Genomic DNA, 20,130 nt, shown 5'->3' with positions numbered 1-20,130 from the left:
TGGGGTGGCTGCCTGTCTGGAGTCATGTTATATTTAATGACCATGATGCACATGTCAGAAAAGAGAATCTCTGTGCTGAGTGTTAGCACAGGACTCCCACAGGAGGTGTCCCCCATGCCTTGGTCGAGTCTCTGGCAGCAGGGACACCCTGGGACAAGAGGTCCCACTTGGCCCTGGGATGAGTACCCAGGCTGTGGTATTCTGCGTAGTCCCTGCCAGGCCCGAGGAAAACTGTCTTTGTGCAAACCTGGACACAACAGAAGAAAAGCTGGTCCCAGTTTTGAAGTTGAACCTCACTACTCAAATTTCATACCACATTCCATCCAACCACTGGGTTCAGTGAAGGTCAATATCTCCTAAAGGAGATGGTTGCAAACTGGGCTGGACAGGGCTTCTCTGCACTGTCTTGGGAGATCCCTTTTCAGCACACCCAGTGTTGCAGAGGCAGGAACTGGGTCCTGCCAACTGAGAAGTGGATCCCCCCAGCCCCTCTCCCCCACCCAAAGGAGCTGTTGCCTGTGGTGCAGCACAGTGTGGTTCAGCACTGCTGGGCTTGGTGGGGCCGTGCAAACGGGTGGAGCTGGGCTGCACTCCTGTAGCACAGCACCTGCTGCACACAGGGCAGGAGCATGTTTTGCACAAAAGAACCCACTTCCTTTCTTCTGCATTGCAAAAAGAAAAGTAAAATCAGGCAGAGAGCACTGTTTTCCCTCCTTCTTATTCCCAAATCCTTAGATGAGGTTGTCACCTAGACCTTTGGGCTCCTCAATCTTTTTCGAGGCTGGTGTTGCCATTTGGGCCATCTCCCTCCTCTGCACAGAGGCTGAGACCCTTTGGATCTCCCTTTATTCAGGCCCCCTTTTGACACAGCAATGCCGTCCCACTCCCATTGGCTCCCACGAGAAGCCCCCCACGTGCAGGCAGGTGCCAGGTACTGGTGCCACTGGGTTATCAGCACGTGATTCCCCTTCTGGGATCTGCAGCTCTCTTTTTAGTGCCTGCGTGCCCTCAGAGCCCAAGGGACCGGAGGGATTGTATATGGGGGATGTTTGCTCGGAAAAGTCCCGAGCATGAATTTGCATCACAAACCGCCCCATCCATCATTGCCGAGCCCTGGTGATGGTGACCAGCTCGAGGCATTGCAGGCACCTGGCTGGAAGCCAATGGTGTTTTGCCCAGCTCCATCCCAGATTTGTTTCCTTGACGGTGTTAATATGTGGAGACGAAACTCTAATACAAGAGAGTGTAAGGAAGGCAGCCAGAAGCCCCATCAGTGGCATAGTGACCCCTGAATTTGTGTGACCAGTATTTATTTCAGCTGCAGCTGCTTGTCATGCAGTGCTTTAGGGAGATGAGAGAATAGCCCTGAATCCACTCACCAGTGTGGGCTCGGGATATCTGTAGAGATAACACTTCTCTACTGTTACATCCATTGGCTGTTTTTTCACCATCATGATGAAACAGCTCAACAACACATGAGCCCTACACAAGCCTGATTAGCTTAAGTCTTGACAAATGTGCATGTGGAAAATCCCCATCTTACTAAGGAATATTTTGAATAATTTACCCAGCAGTTATTCTATTACTAGCAGACCTTTCCCTCTGTGTGATATAACCCCCCAAGCAACAAAAGTATCTCCACTGACAGATGCTTGTTAGCAGATTTTCACTATTACTCTTGCTAGGTACCTTCAACTTGTAGTAAATTCATGGCGATATCATACACTGTGTAATTTCTATACAAATGACTCATGGTACATGGGTACACAGATTAGTACTGCGTTTGATATCCCTGTTTTAAAACACTAGAAATAATATGCAATTAAATAATTAGTTGGCCTTTACTAGCTCAGAGGGAAATATAAATTTAGCTTAACTGTAATCTTAACCTTGATATTTCTTAGCTTCAGTATTTTTCAGTAGCATCCTGAATGCCCCATGATGGGAATTTCCTAGTGTATTAGGAGTTTTTGGGAGGGGAAAAAAGAGAAACAAGAAAGATCGTCACCACCACCACTAAAAACCCAACAGCTTAAAACCACTAAAAAGAGCATAAAAAATCCTTTTGGAATTTGAGAACCCCAGTGTTCTCCAGTAAAGTAGCCACTGTGGGGAAGACTGTCCCACCGGTCACGGTGTAGGCTGCGCTTCTGCAAACATTTTAGGAAGTGCTGGGAAGGAAAGTACTCTCTGCACACTGTAAGACACGCACATAGGGCCGTGGGGTAAATCACAGCCCTCCACTGCTCTGCACCCTGTGGGGGCAGAGCCTGCCCTGAGAACCCCAGCTGAGGCAAGGGGCTTTGCCCAGCATTCACCACACAATATGTTATCTTAGTAACAACAATTTTTTTCCACTAAGGGCAAATTGTCTCGTTCCACTCAGATTAGCCTCTGCCCTAAGGAGCTGTGCCTGGTGGTCTCTCCATGTGTGTACGGAAGGCAAAGCTGGGCTTCACCACAGCCTGGGGAGCCAGGTACAGCCACGGGCACAATAAGCTCCGAAGGAGGTCTGCCGCAACTTTGTTGGAAAGGTGCCATGGTCCGATCATGCTTCCGTGGCCGTATATATGTGCCTCAGGGGTGAGCCATCTGGACTGCACGTGAATCAGAGCTGAGGCTGTTTTCATTGTTCAGTTGCATTTTGCATCCTTGTATAACTTCTCAGAGTAAAACTCGAAGTCGGCTCAGATGTCGGGAGCGATTGCCGCGCAGGTACAGTCATTTATCTTCTCCAGCACAGCCACCACTGAGAATATCCTCCGCGGCAGCAGCATGCCTCTCACACCGAAAGAAAAAAAACCCCACCCAGAAAGAACACACAGTTTTACTAACCCTAAGAGAAAAAAAGAAGAAGAAAAAAAAAACAACAAAAACCAAAACCCCCAAACCTCACGGTGCTTTTGTAATGTGAGCGAATCCCGGGAGGAGCTAACACGGCTGGGGAGCCCTAGTGCAGGTCGAGGGCAAGAGGTTCCTCGCCCGCCGCCCCTCAAAAGTCGGGAGGGAGGAGAAGGAGGAAGAGGAGGAGGAGACCCCGATTTCTCTTTCGTGCGTGTGCGTGTGAGCATCTCAGCCCCTCGGGGTCCGCCGCCGCCGCGGGGGGAAGGCAGCGCCGTCCGTCCGTCGTTCGTCCGTCCCGCCCCGGTGCAGCGGCTGCTGCCAGAGGCGGAGCCCGGCGTGCGGTGAGAGAGGTGCGGGGGCGCGTCCCGGCAGCTGCTGGCAGCCCGCAGCGGAGGGGGTCCCGCTGTCCTCGGGTGCCCAAAGCGGGGCGAGCGGGCGGGAGGCGTGCGGGGCGCGGGGGGTCGGTGCCGCCGTGTTCCCAGCTCCCTGAGCTAACGGGCACGGCGTGCGGGACTTTTGGGAAAGGCTGGGTTTTTGGATAAGGCTTGGGGTTTTATCGGGGAAGGTTAGTTTTTTCCTCTCATTGAATTTCTTCAGTTTTGTTCCTGCTTTGGTCCTTCTGGAGAGTTGTGAAGGTGCTCCTCAGCACCTCTGTGGGCTGGTCTCCTCAGGCCCCCTGGTCCCCCAGCCCCTCCACTTTATCAATGAAGCTCCCCATTCCCTTCACAGTAACGAGTAAATGACATGACTGCCACCAGATGAGTTTGAGACCTTCCTTGTGTGACAGACAGTTCCCCTCCCCAGTATCCCCAGTCCTTTCTTGTATGGATTGGACTTAAAAAAAAAACAACCAAACAAAAACCCCCCAAAAATACAAAAATAAGAGGAGCTAGTGATAAGAAGACGAGAATGAGTCACAGACCCTGTTGAGATGCTCACATCAAAATCACAAGAGAAGCATTTTTCCAAATGACTCGAGCAGTGTGCTGCCAGAGGGGTGGCAGGAGCAGAGGACAGACCTTTTGATTTGTGATGGGGGCCAGCTCTAAGGGTGCCACTCCTGTTATCAATAAGCTACAAGTTTCATGTCTGTTCTTATTCCAAGGGAGAGGGCAAGAGCCTGTGAGGCACCACAGAAATGGCTGTTGTGGAGGCCACATTCCCGCCCACCAACCTCACCTTTGGCAACCAAAGCAGCTGCAATGTGCACAACCACCACTTCTCTACCAAAGTCACCTTCTCACTCTTCTACACCACCCTGCTGGTGTTTGGCGCCTGTGGGAATGTCCTGGCTCTCTGTATCACCTTCCAGAGCAGGAAGAAGAAACTCAACTCCACTGACCTTTACCTGGTGAACTTGGCCCTCTCCGATGCCCTCTTCACCCTGGCACTGCCAGGCAGGATTGCCTACTACATCCTGGAGTCTGATTGGCCCTTTGGGGACTGGTTCTGTCGGGCCACAGCTTTCATTTTCTACATGAACACCTATGTGAGCATCTACTTCATGACCTGTGTGAGTGTGGACCGCTACATTGCTGTGGTGCGCACCAGGCACCCCGGCAGGATTCGGAAGATGAGCCGTGCCAGGGGCATCTGTGTCCTCATCTGGTCCTTGGTGTTCCTGCAGACGGCGCCGCTGCTTCTGCGGCCCATGACACGGAGGATGGGGGACAAGCTGACGTGCATGGAGTACTTCAACTTCGAGGAGATTCCCAAGCTGCCCTACCTGCTCCTGGTGGCCTGCGTGCTTGGCTTCTTCCTGCCTGTTGGCATCATCTTGGTGTGCTATGTGAGGATCAACCTCAAACTCTGCCAGACAGCCAAGGAGAACCCACTGACGGTGAAGAACGGGCACCACCACCGGGCCTTCACTGTCATCCTGGTGGTGCTGCTGGCTGTCCTGCTCTGCTTCAGTCCCTACCACCTCAACATTGTCCAGTTCATGGTCAGGAAGATCCTCTACCAGCCATCCTGCCGTGAGCAGCAAGCCTTCAAGATGTCGCTGCAAGTCACTGTGGCATTCATGAACTTCAACTGCTGCATCGACCCCATCATCTACTTCTTCGCCTTCCGAGGCTACAAGAGGAGGCTGCTCCGCATCTTCAGGAACAGCGGCTCGCTGGCTACCTCCTCTACTGCCAAGACCCCCTCTGAGAGCAACAGCAACAGCCAGCCCCCTGGCTCCACCTCTGTCTAGCAGCACAACCCATTCCCTTTTGCTCTGGCCTATGGACCATCCCTGACAGCAGGAGCCAGAGTTGAGCTGCAGGACCAGCACCTTCAACAAGCTTCCTTGCTCCCGTGTCTAGAGCCAGGGGCTCCCACAAAGCCAACCTGTCTGGGACACAGCTCTGCCTGGCTCTGCACAGGCCTGTGCTCAGCACTGCTACACTTGCACCTGCCATCCTGGAGCACAGAGACAAATTTTCATCCCAGAGGCACAGAAGGCAACTAATGCAGCTGCTCTGGCTGGCAAACCCAGCTGGATGTTTCCCAGCACTGCGCTGCACCCCTTTCCCATGCCTGTCCCACATCCCCCATGGGTCTGGGGGCTGCTGGTAGCCACCATGGCCGTCCCTCTGTCTCCTTCCCTTGCACTGCCCCTGGAGCACTGGAGTAGCATCCCTGCAAGCCTCAGGGCAGCCTGCATGGAGCAGTCAGGCTCTGGGCACTTCAGAAGTCTCGGATGTTACTTCCATGCAGAAAATGGCCTGTAGCTCCTTTCTGCCACAAATAAACAGCACCTCTGCTCTCTCCCTGCTCAGCATCCCACTCCTGTACCTGGGCTCTGTGTGGGGTAAGCAGTAAGTGCGGGGCCTGTGGGAGCTGCTGGAAAAGCCCTTTCTTGAATGAGAGGGGGGAGGATGTGAATTTGTAGAGCTCCCGGGAGTGCTGCTGCCTGTATCCTCCCACTTGGCTGGCTGCTTCTTCCCCAGAGTGCTCTTCCTTACACCTGAGGGCACTGCAGTCACCCCAGGACCCACTGCTAGGAAGGGGATAGTGGGGATGGTCTGCCTCCCAGCTCAGCCCCACAGCTGCAAACCTGCCCTGGATGTACTCACTGGGGAAACCTTCCCACCACTCCTTAATTTGAAGGGAGTGGAGGAATAGGGACAAGAGGACGAGGACTAAGGGTGGCCTTATGTGACCTTGACTGACCTTTGCTTGAAGCCAGTGCCCTGACAAGTCCAAGAGCTTTGCTAAAAGCAGGTTAAGAGTGACTATTGCCAGAGTAAAAGGCGGAGCCCTGAGACATCAGGCTTCTGTCAAGGTTTGTACCTGTGAAACAAGGAGAAAGTTGGCAGGATCCTCCTTGGCTTTTTTCTGAAGTCACTGGACTACAAAAAAACCCCCCACACGTAGGATTTACAGTTTCTGGGATGTCTGGCCTTTTGTTTGAGGTTGGAAGGGACAGAGACATGCACAGAGACATAAAGAGGAAAAAAAAGCTGCTTTATTTTGCTGAAAAGTATACCTGAAGAAGTTTCATGAATGGACTTTTGATTAATACAAATAATTCTTTAAGGTAATATTATGCCTAAAAAGTTAATAATAGTCACATGCAGTCCTTTATTGTTTTAAATATGCATGAATGAGATTTTGGATGATGATGGTTTTATTTATGGTATAGGTAACTGTAGCATCCTGAAAGCTGACTAAGAGGGATGCCTAAAATAATTCAGGTGAAATGGAACTCCAGTACGTCCTTTCCAGAGACTATCTGAGCCCTCCTCAAAGCAGGTCTAACCTCAGTTCTGGCCTGCCGAGAGCCTTTGTCCTGAAAGGCATGGTACAACGGACAAGGAAGAGCTGGGATGTAATAGTATAAGGATATCAGTGCTCTGATATAAACATAACCTTGTTTGGTCCTCATTGGACTCCATTTTTCTCACAAGTATTTTACTAACAAAAGTACTTTCATCATCTTAGCACCAGTAGAAGCCTTTGGAGTAGGAAATAGGTGAACAGTTGTGTGCAGTGCTGCCAAATGCAGAAGGGATCCTGCCTCCTTCCTCTGGATGGATGGCAGCCTTGGGCCCTTTGCTTTTTAGAATACCCACGCAGGGACAGCAGGCAATTAGCTGGAGCTGAGGGAACATCCATGGGATGGAGAGGGAAGGGACTTGGGCAGAATGGGTCAGGAGGAGTCTGGGTAAAGGAGAACTCTAAGGAACTTGTATTGCCCAGACTAGCTTGCCCACCTGGGCTAGCTTGCTGGCTGCTTGAAAATGGAGCATTTCACTAAAATTGAAGACAAACCATTTTGTCTAGAGGCACAGCAACACTTTTTCTACTCTTCATAATTCACCTGCTCAATCCAAGCTCCTCACATGATGCTCACTGTGCCCCCTGCCCCAGCAGCTCCTGCCTTCTGCCACGCTTTGACTCGCCAGCAAACCCTTGGAATCAGAGAAGCACAGAATCCCAGAGTCATTTATGTTGGAAAAACCTCTGAGATCATTGAGTCCAACCATTAACTGAGCACTGCCAAGGCCACCACTAAACCACGCCCGTAAGTGCAATAGCTACATGTCTTTTAAATACCTCTCCACTGACTCTGCATGGCTGCTGCTCCTGCCTTGCCTCCAACTCTCCTGGGGTGCAAACCTCCCGCAGCTCCCCGGCTGCTGCCCAGGGCCAGGGTACCCGTGTCGGAGAGAGCCCAAAGGACGCAGTGCCCACCCCGACGATGCCACAGGGCGAGAGGGACAACACCGGTTCCTGCCGAAAGAGGGAGTCGAAACCTTTGTTCGGTGTTAAAGACACACGCACGGACCTAAGAAAATAATGACAGATGCAGCCAGTGCTCCCCCCACGCAACTGCTGCCCTACAGTAGGAACGTGACGCCTTTCACAAGCCGTGTGGTTGTGGATTATCTGGGAAGCAGGCGACAGCACACTGGGATCCAAAGGCATTCCATGCAGACTTAGTACTGCACAGTACACAGGTATTTCTTGCTGTTCTGCAGCCAATTGCTGCCACACGTTTCTCCTCTTTTCTAGGAAGAGAAAATTGCACTTTCATCTTAAGGCAGTGAGTATACTGTGGACACACAACATGTACAGGTAATACACATACAGATATAGGATATACTATATATGTATACTATATATTTACTATGCTCTATATACATGCTGGCTGCATCAAAAGAATGTCCTAGGCTGCATCAAAAGCAACATGGCCAGCAGGCCAAGGGAGGTGATTTTGTCGCTCTATTCCACTTTGGTGAGAGCCCACCTGGAGTACTGCATCCAGCTCTGGGGTCCCCAGTATAGCAAAGACATGGACCTATTGGATTAAGTCCAGAAGAGGGCCACGAAGATGACACAAGGTCTGAAGCACCTCTCTATGAAGACAGGATGAGAGAGATGGGGTTGTTCAGCCTGCAGAAGAATCCCTGGAGACCTTAAAGCAGCCTTCCAGTACCTGAACAATCCTGGAAAGCTAGGTACCTAAAGCATACAAGAAGGCTGGAGAGGGACTCTTGACAAGAGCATGTAGTGATAGGACAAGGGAGAATGGCTACAAACTGAAAGAGTGCAGGTTTAGTTAAGATATTAGGATGAAATTCTTTACTGTGAGGAGGGCGAGACACTGGAACAGGTGGCCCAGAGAAGCTGTGGATGTCTGACCCGTGGAAGTGTTCCAGGGCTGGTTGGATGGAGCTTTGAGATTGGTCTAGTGGAAGGAGTCCTTGCCCATGGCAGGGGGGTTGGACAGAGCTCAAACAGCATTGCTTTTTCCCTCAGCGGTGGTTCTCAACTTATGCTTTCAGCTAAAAGCAAAAATTTCCAAGAGAGCACTGGGGGACAACAGCTCCTGGTTGCAGTCACACATTATTTGCTAGTAAACTCCCTGTGCTGTGCAACACATCTCTTCAGTCTGTGCTCTAAATTGTCCTCAACTGAAGCTATTGTATTCACACATAATATTTGTAAGCCATCTTTGTATGCCAGTAAAATATTGTAATGTAAAAATGCACATATCTACTAAAAATAAAAGCTTCTTGTGACCAAGTAACAAGTCCTGGTGTGATTGATCAGGCCAGGTGATGTGGGCAACAATCTTCTTCTCAGAGGTGCACATGTGCCTCTCCCCTCCACAAGCAAGTGCTCAGAAGCAGCGAGGGGCAAGCACAAGCTCTCGATCCACCTCCTTTATGCAGGACACTTGTTTCAGCAGGAAGGTTGTGTGCTCTCATGCCACGGGGATTTATAAACTGCCTTCAGTGGGAAAAGCAGCATGACCTGTGAGGAGCTGTGTCCTTTCCAGAGGAGGTCTCTCCACAGCCGGGATGGGGTGCCAGGAGAAGTCAGGTTGGCAGGACTAACTGTGCTTTGAAAACCAGAAACACACACCAAGGTGGCTCCAGGGTTTGCATCACTGCCCAGTTGCTGAGATTACACTGTTTTCTCTCTTGCTACATGTACCACCTCCTGCAAAACTGACCAGATAAAATGGAAGGATTCCCCTATCGGACACCTCTGAAAAAAGAGTGGATTTTCAGTACAGAATTAGCCACAATATTGTGCATTTTCATTTTCTACGTGGAATCCTGTGAATTCTTTGAAAACTGAACTAAATGCAATGCGACATTCCATTCCCCTTCTCTTGGCAGGTCTTTTCTTTCCGTCCTCTGAGTTCTATCTTCTACTTTGCTCCTTTTCTGTAAACTCTGTGTTTTGCTCAGTTCCACATCCCTCATCTCCCTCGAGTCCTCTCCTTTGCTAAGGCTAACTCACACTTATGGTCCCTACTTATCTCCAGTCAAAAGGCCAGATCCTGCTTTCAGTTTGGCCACGATCCTGGAATTTTTCACCCATTTTTAAAGTATGTATATTCCTGCTTTCTCCATTGCAACCATTCAGGTTTAGAAACAGTCCCCTACAAACATGTGTCAGTCCAACTAACTTCTCCTTCCTCTTAAAACTCCCCTTTGGAAAACAAATGACAACAGCTGAACTACCAGTTAGTTGTGATTCCCACCAGTCACACACATTTGTCTGGTTGTACCATTCCTCTGCTCCCCTCACTGGTGTCTCATCTCCTATTTGTGTTGAACACTGTTGGTAGCACATACCTTCTTTGAGTTTCAGAGCGGACTTTCTGTGGTCAAAGCATCCCTTTATATGTGGAAACAGGAGGAACGTAATCCTACTAAAAATTGCACCAAATCCAGTATTTTTTAAGTAAATGCACACACACATTTTATATATCTAAATATGCATGCATGCATGTATATATATAAACACATATAGTATTTATGTGTTCACGTGACTCTCCTACCAAAATAGTGCTTATACTCATTTATATAAAATACTGATTACTGTGGCCACCCAGTTAAAGACAGCTAATCTCATTTAGGTTTTTGTTAAGGGAGAACACAAGCAAGAAATTAATTGCGCTCATGTATCCCTCTTACTAGTTCAAATGAATGCTGTGCTTTTATTTATCCTCAAACAGATGCAGTTTCCCCCCCGATGTGGGGGTTGTAGCTCCATGTGTTTTCAGAGCTGGGTGCCTTTGCAACTGCACATACACTCCAAATACACACGTCTGAGAGATGAGAGTCTTTGAATACAGACTTTTAATTTTCTTCAACAAACTCTTAACTCTTAGTTAAATTCATCAAACGAGTACATAAATATTTCTCACTTGTTCTCTGTATATATACATATGCATACACACATATATATGCATATATGTAATCATATATATATACACATACAAACATGAGAGCCAGAAACATTGCCCTTTGCCCAGTACATTGCAATATGTTTTTCTGGCTTGTTCTTCTGTTTCAGACAAAAATAATGAGACCTTTTCTCCACCACACGTTCAAGAAGGCACTGGTAAGCGCTAGACAGCACAGGCTGTGCATGAACCAGCTGCAACAGTCCCTGTGCTCGCTAAGTCACAGGCAACCTTTACTGCTTGTTTTGAGGGAGGAAAATGGTTCGGTAGGTATGGAGCCAAATCAGCCTACATCTTAGCAAGAAGCTGAGGCTTGAGAACCCGAACCTGGTGGCTTATCAGGCAGATTTCCACAAACACCAGGCTCACTGTGGGTGTATTTCAAAGTATTACATAACTGTCCAGGAAAGTCCCCAGTAAATTATTCCAGTGATGTCTCAAAAGACATTCCCAGTCTAGTAGAGGAATTTTAACAGCAGCAACTACTTTTATTTCAAAATACCAAATCTTGGCTTTACTAAAACCAGTGTGAATTTCCCATGTACTTAAAATCCTCTCCATAGAAAGGTATTCTGTCTTCTCTGGCTGCCAAAAAATACTGCTTGTGTCACACACAAAATAGAAACTATGCTATGAGATATTCAAAACTGTGCCAGACAAACACTACGTAGGTTGGGGAAAACATGCTCCTTGCATTCCCAGAAATGGTTCATGAAAGTTTCACCATCAAGTGGAAACCAAGTTTTTTTCCGGCTCTCATGTGTGCATCTCTCTTCTACGGTTCTTGCACGAAACAGGAACTGTGTTCAACAGCATCTGAGACCCTTCTTTTACCACTTCTTTTTTTTTTTTTTTTAATTGGAAATCACAACCCAGGAAGCATTTTGAGTACAACCTTTTCTCACAGAGGTCAAGGGGAGTTTTGAACTGACATCACCAAGACCTGCATTCTACCCCTTATGTTTGACCACGTTTTGCAAAATGCCCAGCAAAATTTTCCACACAACTGTGATATTTGGATATCCCCTGTACAGGCAACAGTAAAAGGATTTAGACTTGGAGAATATCCATTTACATACCCCAAGTGCCACTAAACATGTTTTAAAATTCCAAAGAATAAATGCTCTTTGTGCTTGTCCCTAGAACAGGGCAATGTCTGAAAGGGAACAGGTCATATTTAATTTATCCCGGGCTAGGTGGACTTTTTTCCTACAGATAAAATTTGATTTCTGAAGTAATTCATTAATCTTCAATGCTACTTTTTGATAAAATATTTGTGAAGGAAGAATCTGTATGTTTCAAAATTAAAACTTGTGCTTGTTTCAAAACATTTAACTAGTCTACACATACAAATTATCACAGCAATTATTTTTGTTACATGTGTCTTTTCCTTTCTAAGACAGAAAGTTTCCCAAGTTCTCTAGGTACAGAAATGCCCGTGGCCTATAAACATACAAAGCCTCAGCTTCATGCAAACAAAACCTCTCATTTAAAAACCAGACCCTGCCTAAATAATATGATCATAGCAACAAACCAAACCCTGAAGGACATTGATCAAAGCCCAGGAAAACACACAGTCATTCCAAAAAACCCTTACTTCATGCACTGGAAAATACCAAAAATTACATACAGGCACTGTGCTGAAAGCTGCAAAAATCTGACGCAATTTCTGGATAAGGACTTGTGTGCCTGAAAGACTTTTTTCAGTTTTATCATTTAATTAAAAAAGGAAAAGAAATCTGTCTCTCTCTCTCCCTAAATCTTGTCCTGTACGTTTTCCAGGCCAAGCAAGACCATGTAGATCTGTACTTTGGTACACACATGTTCATTTGGATTCCCAAACATCCTTCTCTTTCCCATATTCTTTCACCTCCTCCCCTTTGCACCTGCTATTGCCTTTTCGACTTTTTTATGACCTATATCTTATTCTAAATGTATGTATGTATTAAATATGCCTGTGTGTATAAAAATGGACACATATACACATGCTATACAAACACAAGTACACACAGAAACATGTTAAATGCTTAAGATACAGGTGTAGATTGGTTTCATGGAGTTGCAGTCCGGAGCCTTGTATTCTTTCAGCTTGGCTTTATAGAGATGCTCCCTCCTCTCCACGCCACCTCCTGCAACTCCTAAGGTGCTAATACTGAGCACTTCCAAGAGACAAGCCAAGTAAGCTGATTTATCAATCTAAACTTCAAACCCAGTATTGTATGAGCTTGGCATTACTGTCCTGTTACCTCCTGTACCAACCTGAATCACCCCTGGGGTTAATATTCCAGCCTCTGGTCAACACTAAGTTCCTCCAGACAGTGAGGATTCAGCAAATGCAAGGGTTATCCTCATCTCTGACACCAGAAAACTAGAACTATATATATAAAACTTAGCTTTTTATCACTGTCTTTTAAGATAGTACACAGCCAGCTGACAAAAAAAGAAAGCAGCACGTAGGACACAGCATACATCCATTGTTACAGAATTCCTCTCTGAATTAGCCATGGAAGTCATTCAAGTCATTCCAGTTCTGATCTTATTGCATCATTCGATTCACCTTTATTGCTTCCAGTGAGTATCTTCATGACCCGTATCTGAACAGCAATTCACTCAGTTTGTAAAGATTCAAATTTACAGTGGTCACTTACCATACCTTGCCATACAGACATGAATTTTCTCTCATCCTATCTGTGTATTATGTGCTGAATGACAACTTTTATTTAAAAAGAAATTTGAGAAATGAAATATTACAGGCATTAATAAAACTTTGCAAAGAATGACATAATAGTCCCATAACCCTTTACTGAGTTGAAAGTGAAGTGACCTTCAAACCTCTTATTACTGTAATAAAAAATCAAGTACTGTAAAATAACATGTAAGCTAGAGAAATTAGACTTGTAAGTGAAGAAAATACGATTTTTCTTGATAGATAAATCTAGTTGTTGTAGTTGCTGGCGCCTCTTTTCCCAGTCATTAAGTCTGATAACATGTCTAACAAGGATTTACAAGAAAAAACCCACCTATTTTATTTTAAAAATAAATTTAGGTGATATCCAGTAACAAGTAGAAACTAAAGTTACTTTTAAAAGGATAGCCAGACTAGAAATCACCAAGTGATCTGAAGGCTTGGGAACAGTTCACATCATTTCTTAACATCGCTTTGAGTCACCAGTCACGCGGAGCCAGTTTCTCTCTCCCGACGCCCCCGTGGGGCCGACCTTGGTGACTCTGCCCAGCAGGTGGCTTTGATCCTCTTCCAGGCATTTACAAACTCATCGAGTGAAGTTCCTTCACACAGAAAACCATCAGTGCTGCAGTAGAAAATTAGTGGCTACATTTAAGTCATTATTTGAAGCCCTCAGAGCTTCTAGGGCATCTCCTCTGGAAAATCCCATTTCCATAAGCCGTGCAACCTGGAAAAGAAATACTGCTTTAAAACCAGAATTTTATTCACACTGTGTGCACATTAGTCACGTTAAAATTGTGTCAGAAATCCCTTTTCACTGATAAAAGATTTATCTGAGACAGCATGCTTCAAAACACTGCCACAGAGATGACCACTTTATGATACTTTATTCAAAACTGATTGCAGAAAATGCCACACCTGCATTTTCCTAGTTGGTGCAGTTTTGAAAGAAGAGTAAAATCCAAAGTGTGGTACCACACATGACAGCTACAGTCTGACCTGCTTGCTGCTCTCAACAAGAGCAGGATCTCAAGAAAACAACACTGACCAAGAGACAGAATTTTACAGCAGATGCGAAAACCTATCCAGATACCCTCAGCTCTACTATCCTTGAAAAGACACAGTTCTCCAGAGGGCATTAAAAAAACCTCAGAACTATTCATTCTAGGTGTTTTGGTTTTTTTTTTATAAACCTTCAAGTTAGCTCTAAAATAGAGGCAGTACAATGCTTAAATGGGTTTAGTAAAATTCTTTTAAGGCATCTACATGTACTCAAAAAAGAACTTTTTAGCAAAAGACTTCTACAAAACAAAAGTCAAGATATCTGATGGAAGAATTACATGGAAAAGTGCACATTAATACAGTGATTTGGGTAATCAAGAACCACTTGACCATCCCTCTTTATAATACCATGTACTTGACACCTAATCTTTGTGCTTTGTGCTAACAGATATGCAAATCACCCCATGTGAAAAGCAATGTATGCATAATCAAATTTAATTTATAGTTACATTCCAATCTGAAGTACATTTAAAATCTACAATTCTCACTTTGGTATGACAATATTCACTTTTATAATTAATCTTCCAGAAAGTGGAAAAACGAGGTGTGGAGAGGCAGGGAGTGACACGTAAAATTAGCTGTGGCCACTGGCAGCATAAAGCATTCCTCATCCTGCTTCAAATGGCCTTGTGACCAGACACCATAGCTCCTGAACCTGGGCTACAGGAGCTGTCAGAGAGCTACCACTGTTCCTCCTCTGCCTGTAGGAGCCCGCAGCAGCAGAGTGGAGCCAAGCAGGAATGCAGCAGAGGCTGTTTACATCTCGGGAGGAATATTCCCAGAGTGCAAGAGTAATGTGCAGCACTAGTATTGAAAGTATTCTAACTGCCCTTTAAAAGAAAAGTGCCATCAAAAGCAGCTTTTCTTTCCCCTAAGACACCTCCAGAACTTTCAGTATTTTTAATCATCTCTGCTTTGGTGACTTACTGAGAAATACACAACTGTCAAGTATGCCTAGAGGTGCAGGTCCTCCTGTTCTTAATATAAATACACCATGACAAAATGTTTGAGAATGGTTACCTTGGTTATCAGAACATCAACCTTAAAACCCAGTGTCAGTTTCTCACCTTCTTGTAGGGAGAGAAATGAATTGTTACTTTCAACACTTCTGCAACAATAGTTTAAATTCAAACTCAATTTCGTAACCTGCAACTTTCTAAAGTTTCCTCTGTCTGATTTTTCATGTAAGATTGTGTTTTTTATGAGAAAAAGGGCAGGCAGTGGAATAAAACCTAACCACAGAAATGTTTCAGAAGAAAGGCTTTTACTGCATTTGCCATGAATTCTAACCTTAAGAAGTGGTGGATGGAAGTGCAACTTCACCATTTAGAGATATATCCACTGAGCATCATGGGGAATAGTAACAAAAAAAAAAATCTCTTTTCATCTGAGTGTATTTTAATCACAGGAACTGAATCCAGCTCCAGGAAACAGAGATGTATAACTGGCAACGGTAATTCAAGGTGCTAAAAACCCACAAGTAATGCAGAAATTTTGGTACAAAAAGCATTGCAAATGCTCACAAACTTTAATCTGAGAAACAGATGAAACCCTTGCATTTTTGCCATTCTAAGATAACTTGTGTAGTTATTAGTACAATCCTGAGAAACCAAAGGTGCTTCAATGACTTTTTCTTTGCGGGGTAACCAGACAGCACTGCAAAATGACAGCAATCAGGTGGGCTCTACAACCTCAATGCATCAGAAAATATAAGTGTATATTGCTTTCATAAATCTAGGCCTAAAGGCTTTGGGTAAGAATCCAGCATAAGTCACACCAGTAACTAATTTATTAGTTCCAGCCCCAAAATAAAAGTTTCTATAAGCAGAATTTGTCAATAAAACAAATACATAAACCAACACATCAGGGAAATCTTTTGGTTCATCCCATACTGGCACTGAGTAGACTTTCAGGCCAGCCAAAACTAAATTTCTGGGGTTAGTCTCAGAAAGTGCTTTTTGGTGTGGAGTTTTTATTTTTATTTCTTTTTTTTGTTTGTTAGTTGAGGTTTGGGGTATTTTTTTTGTTGTTTTTGTTTGTTTGTTCGTTTGTTTGTTTCATTCTTTTTGGATGTAGCCCAGAAGGTTGGCAGTCAAAACCACCAGTGCAGGTAAAGTTTTGAACATTCTGAACATAATCTAACATTGAATCAAAACTAGAAATCAGATCATAGCAAAAATTTCTGTTTGGGACAAGCTCATTTTAAACTAACTAAAAATGACAGTGTGGTGCTAGCAAGTGTTGATTTATTATCCAAAAAAAAAAAAAAGTAAAAAGGGAAGGAAAAAGTTACCCTTGAAACTTAGTCTTGTTCAAGGGTAGCAAAGACCTTAGACTAAAAAATGGCCAATACAGCTAACTGCAGGCAGGCTACAACCTGGAGAACTTGATTGCAATAAACCCTGAATACAGGTATAAGACTAATCTTAAATTCTTAAATTTGCAAGTAAATAATGCTCTCTTTTGAGAGCAGAACTATCAACAAAAGTCTAGAATTCTAAACCTATATAGTCTGGCATTTTGTTTCAGAAAAACTAAAGTACTGAATTGGAAACTTAAGCTGGGGACTTCAACAAAGAAGATATGTACAAGACAAATAATGAAATCTAAGAGTCAGTCTTTCTTCTTTGAAACATTTATCAGATTTGATTAGTTTCCACTAGTGAAACCATCACATCTTTAAATACAAAATACAAGCAGTTACATATAAAAGTAGAAACTCCCAAGTTGCTCTGTAACTCTGGTCTGGATGGTAATGACAATGCGTTGTCTCTGTATTGTGACCATTACCCAATATTCTAATTTGTGCTGCTATGGAGAACATCTAAGAAACTGTGTAAACAGATGATAAAAAATTAGTGGAGTTAATTCCTAACCATTTTAATGCCATTTTAAAATAGAAAAGTGTTTACCTGCTCTTCAGAAACCTCAGTAGGTGGAGGTATGCCTTGTTCAGACGGGTGATGATCTTGATAATTTGCGTTATGTCTATGACGTAAAGGAGGAAACAGTCTGTTCCAGTTAATCATCCCACCCTGAAAGCAGACACTGCTGTCAGTCTTTGCAGAAAGAACTACAAATTTTTTAAACAAAAAGATCACCCATACCACCTAATATGAAAGGCAAATGTTAAAGCAAAGTACTTTATTTTAAACAACAAAAACTGCTGCAGTCTCTTAGGAAGCAAAAATTGGACTAGTTACTGCTTTGCTAGTTATTTGAAGTGATCACTGCAAACTACAGAAAAGTGCTAACAGAGGGAGGAAAGAATATTTCATATCCACTGGGACAGATCTAATTCAGTACAGTGCTAGACTTCTCAGGCTCAAAGATCATTGTCTTTACTGATAGGGATTTGCCTGGCAAGAGGTGCAACAGCAGGTCCTGCAAGTGCTTTGGAAGGCTGCTGCTAAAGGTACCCAGGGAAAAAGAGTGCAAGAAATAAGAGCGGGGAAAAAGCAAAAGGGGATTCTCAGTGCATCGACAAAACCACATCAGGAAACTCAGAGCTAAAACCCAGCCTTCAGGATAGCTGTGATTTTCATGCAAGTGATTGCTTCTGTGACAGCAATGCGATTTCCAGCCTCCCATACCACCTCACCTAACTTCCACGTATTAAATACCATTGCAAAATCTGGCTGTGTTCCAGTGCCAAAACATCTTGTAATTACATAGTAATAATACAAATACACAGCAGTAACACAGGTACGGTGTAAATCACAGAACTGAAACTTCCTCTTAATAACCAAGCTTGAAGTCTTGTAATAATAAGACATTTAGAATACAAAGCACAAATAATAAAGTACAAGCTTTATAATTGTCCAGAAACAATGAAACCTCATTTCACTAGCTTAAACAAACATTTTTGTAAGGGATTTTGTATCACACCAAAACCACAGATCCTGCAAGCAGGTAAGGTCAAACCCCAAATCTCTCCTTTCCATGCAGTTTGTTAAAACACCTTCTGCAGTTTGTGTTGTCCTTTTACTCCTCCCCTGCTCCCCCTGTTACTATGGAGATGATCTCCCTCCCTTTCTGTATATATAGGACATGGACTTCCTTCCTCTAGTTGCTCTATTTTAGTTCTATAATGTCATTTCTCAAAAGACCTTTCTCTTATGAGAGTTTTTTCTTTTCTTCTCTCACTGAGGGCTCTTCCTGCTTTTATGTACCCCTGGAGCATTAAATCCCCTCTGCTCCATCAGTCAGCTAAACTTGATTCTAAATCACAAAAAAAGTTAAATTATTTAGTTTTCCTGCCTTTTCCTTTGTTTCCTTCCTTTCTCTCCAGAGGATACCCAACCAGCCCAGATACCACAGGGGGCAGTAAAATTGCACACTTAAAAATGCATTTGGGGAGTCATGAGATTTGAAACACCAGCTTGTAAAGTGTTCTAGTCCCTTACGTACTAGGGTGCATTTTTCCCTGCGAAGATGTGCAATAGCTAGGAGTCATCACTCATTTTCAAGACATAGTTTCCACTGCTGGTGATTTTGAATTTAAAAATTATTATGTATCTACATTTCTATTTTCCATACTGTATAAAACATTTGCTTAACATTCATGAGGTTTTAACCAAAGGATTCTGTATAAGCCTGCCATTAGCCAAACAGCATAGCATAGTAAAAAGAAGAACTGGTTTGTAGTTTAAGCCCAAAGAGGGATATCAGACATTCTACTGACAGCACTGCACTACCCTGTGGTCTTGGGTAATCATGTCCTGTACTTCCCCATCTATAATTTCCCCTAACTCAGAATTATGTTGAGTTTTAATTCATCAACTTTGAATTTCTGAAAGTCTACTAAGCTTTATAGTTCATCAAGAGCACTGCACTAATGCTGCTTTGCATGTTTTTATTATTTAGAGAAGACCTGAGGAGAAGGAAGTAATACTGGAACAAGTAATTCACCTTAAACTGGTGAATTGAAAAATACTAACAGGACTATGACACATTCCTCTGAATCATCGTAAGTCATACAGAATAATGTGTATCAAATATAAAATCTACAATAAATGTATTAATTTACCGGTATTCCAGTGTATCTGAAGACTGATACCGAGCTGCCTATAACAGTTTGGTTTTGCATCCTCCCTGTCCTGTGCATTGTCACCTAATACTACAAAAGGACTTGTCTACTTTCTTATCTCAAACTTAGAATACATTTTAAATTAACATACACAGATTTCATTACTTCCAATAAAAACTGCAGATTCCTTACAAATGTAACTATTTAGTTTTGAAGGTTTACAGTAGATGCTTCAATAAACTACAAATGTTGAGTGATGCATTCAGAAGAGTTCCATGTGAAGACTGCTAACCCCTTCCCAGAAAAAACAAACTAGACAAATTATGTCAACATAGTTGTGAGAAGATCTTTTTTGGTTGCCCTCAGAATATTTCAATTACCTTTGAAAACTGACAAACTCTATCAGTTCTTAACTATATTAATGAGGGAAGAATATCTAACATTTAATGGTGTGTGGACATGGATGTTTAGGATTAATTGCAACACTGAGGTCCACTTCTCATCTGTGTATTACTTTAAACTGCGCCAAAACCAGGTACATTAGGTTTCTTTATCTTAACTGTAAAAAATTGTTTCCCTTCACAGTCTGGCCTCTAATTAGATGATGGACACACACAAAGTTAGGCTCAAAAGAGCAAGGATTCAAGGAACTGCAGCAGGAACTATGGATCTGGTACCGTGCTAACCCCATAAAGTAAAGGTATGGAAAAATTGGGAAGTGTTGCTAATGTTGTAGATCTGTAGGAGATGGAAAGCAAGGCTACAGATTTCCAGTGTGGATGGTTACTGTGCAAAGGCCTTCAGACAACCTTA

At 43.9% G+C, this 20,130-nt stretch overlaps 2 protein-coding genes across 2 annotated transcripts in view; one reads left to right on the top strand and one right to left on the bottom strand.

Annotated features, from left to right (window-relative positions):
- The first annotated feature begins 3,982 nt into the window (after positions 1–3,982).
- On the top strand, positions 3,983–5,041 carry LOC103764504 (G-protein coupled receptor 183). The gene has a single exon (XM_008931422.1). The coding sequence runs from the start codon at positions 3,983–3,985 to the stop codon at positions 5,039–5,041; it is 1,059 nt and encodes a 352-aa protein (XP_008929670.1).
- Positions 5,042–13,071: 8,030 nt separating this feature from the next.
- UBAC2 (UBA domain containing 2) overlaps positions 13,072–20,130 on the bottom strand; it is a 95,468-nt gene continuing 88,409 nt past the window's right edge. The window contains exons 8-9 of the mRNA XM_018071297.2: positions 17,201–17,323; positions 13,072–13,953 (exon numbers count right to left, since the gene is read on the bottom strand). Of these exons, the coding sequence (XP_017926786.1) occupies positions 13,846–13,953; positions 17,201–17,323 (231 nt within the window). The 3' untranslated portion in view covers positions 13,072–13,845. The remainder of the gene's footprint in view (positions 13,954–17,200; positions 17,324–20,130) is intronic.

The sequence above is a fragment of the Manacus vitellinus genome, unplaced genomic scaffold (genome assembly GCF_001715985.3).
Source record: "Manacus vitellinus isolate BGI_N305 unplaced genomic scaffold, ASM171598v3 scaffold_2_pilon, whole genome shotgun sequence".
NCBI lineage: Eukaryota > Metazoa > Chordata > Aves > Passeriformes > Pipridae > Manacus > Manacus vitellinus.
This window is presented reverse-complemented; position numbering and strand designations above follow the sequence as displayed.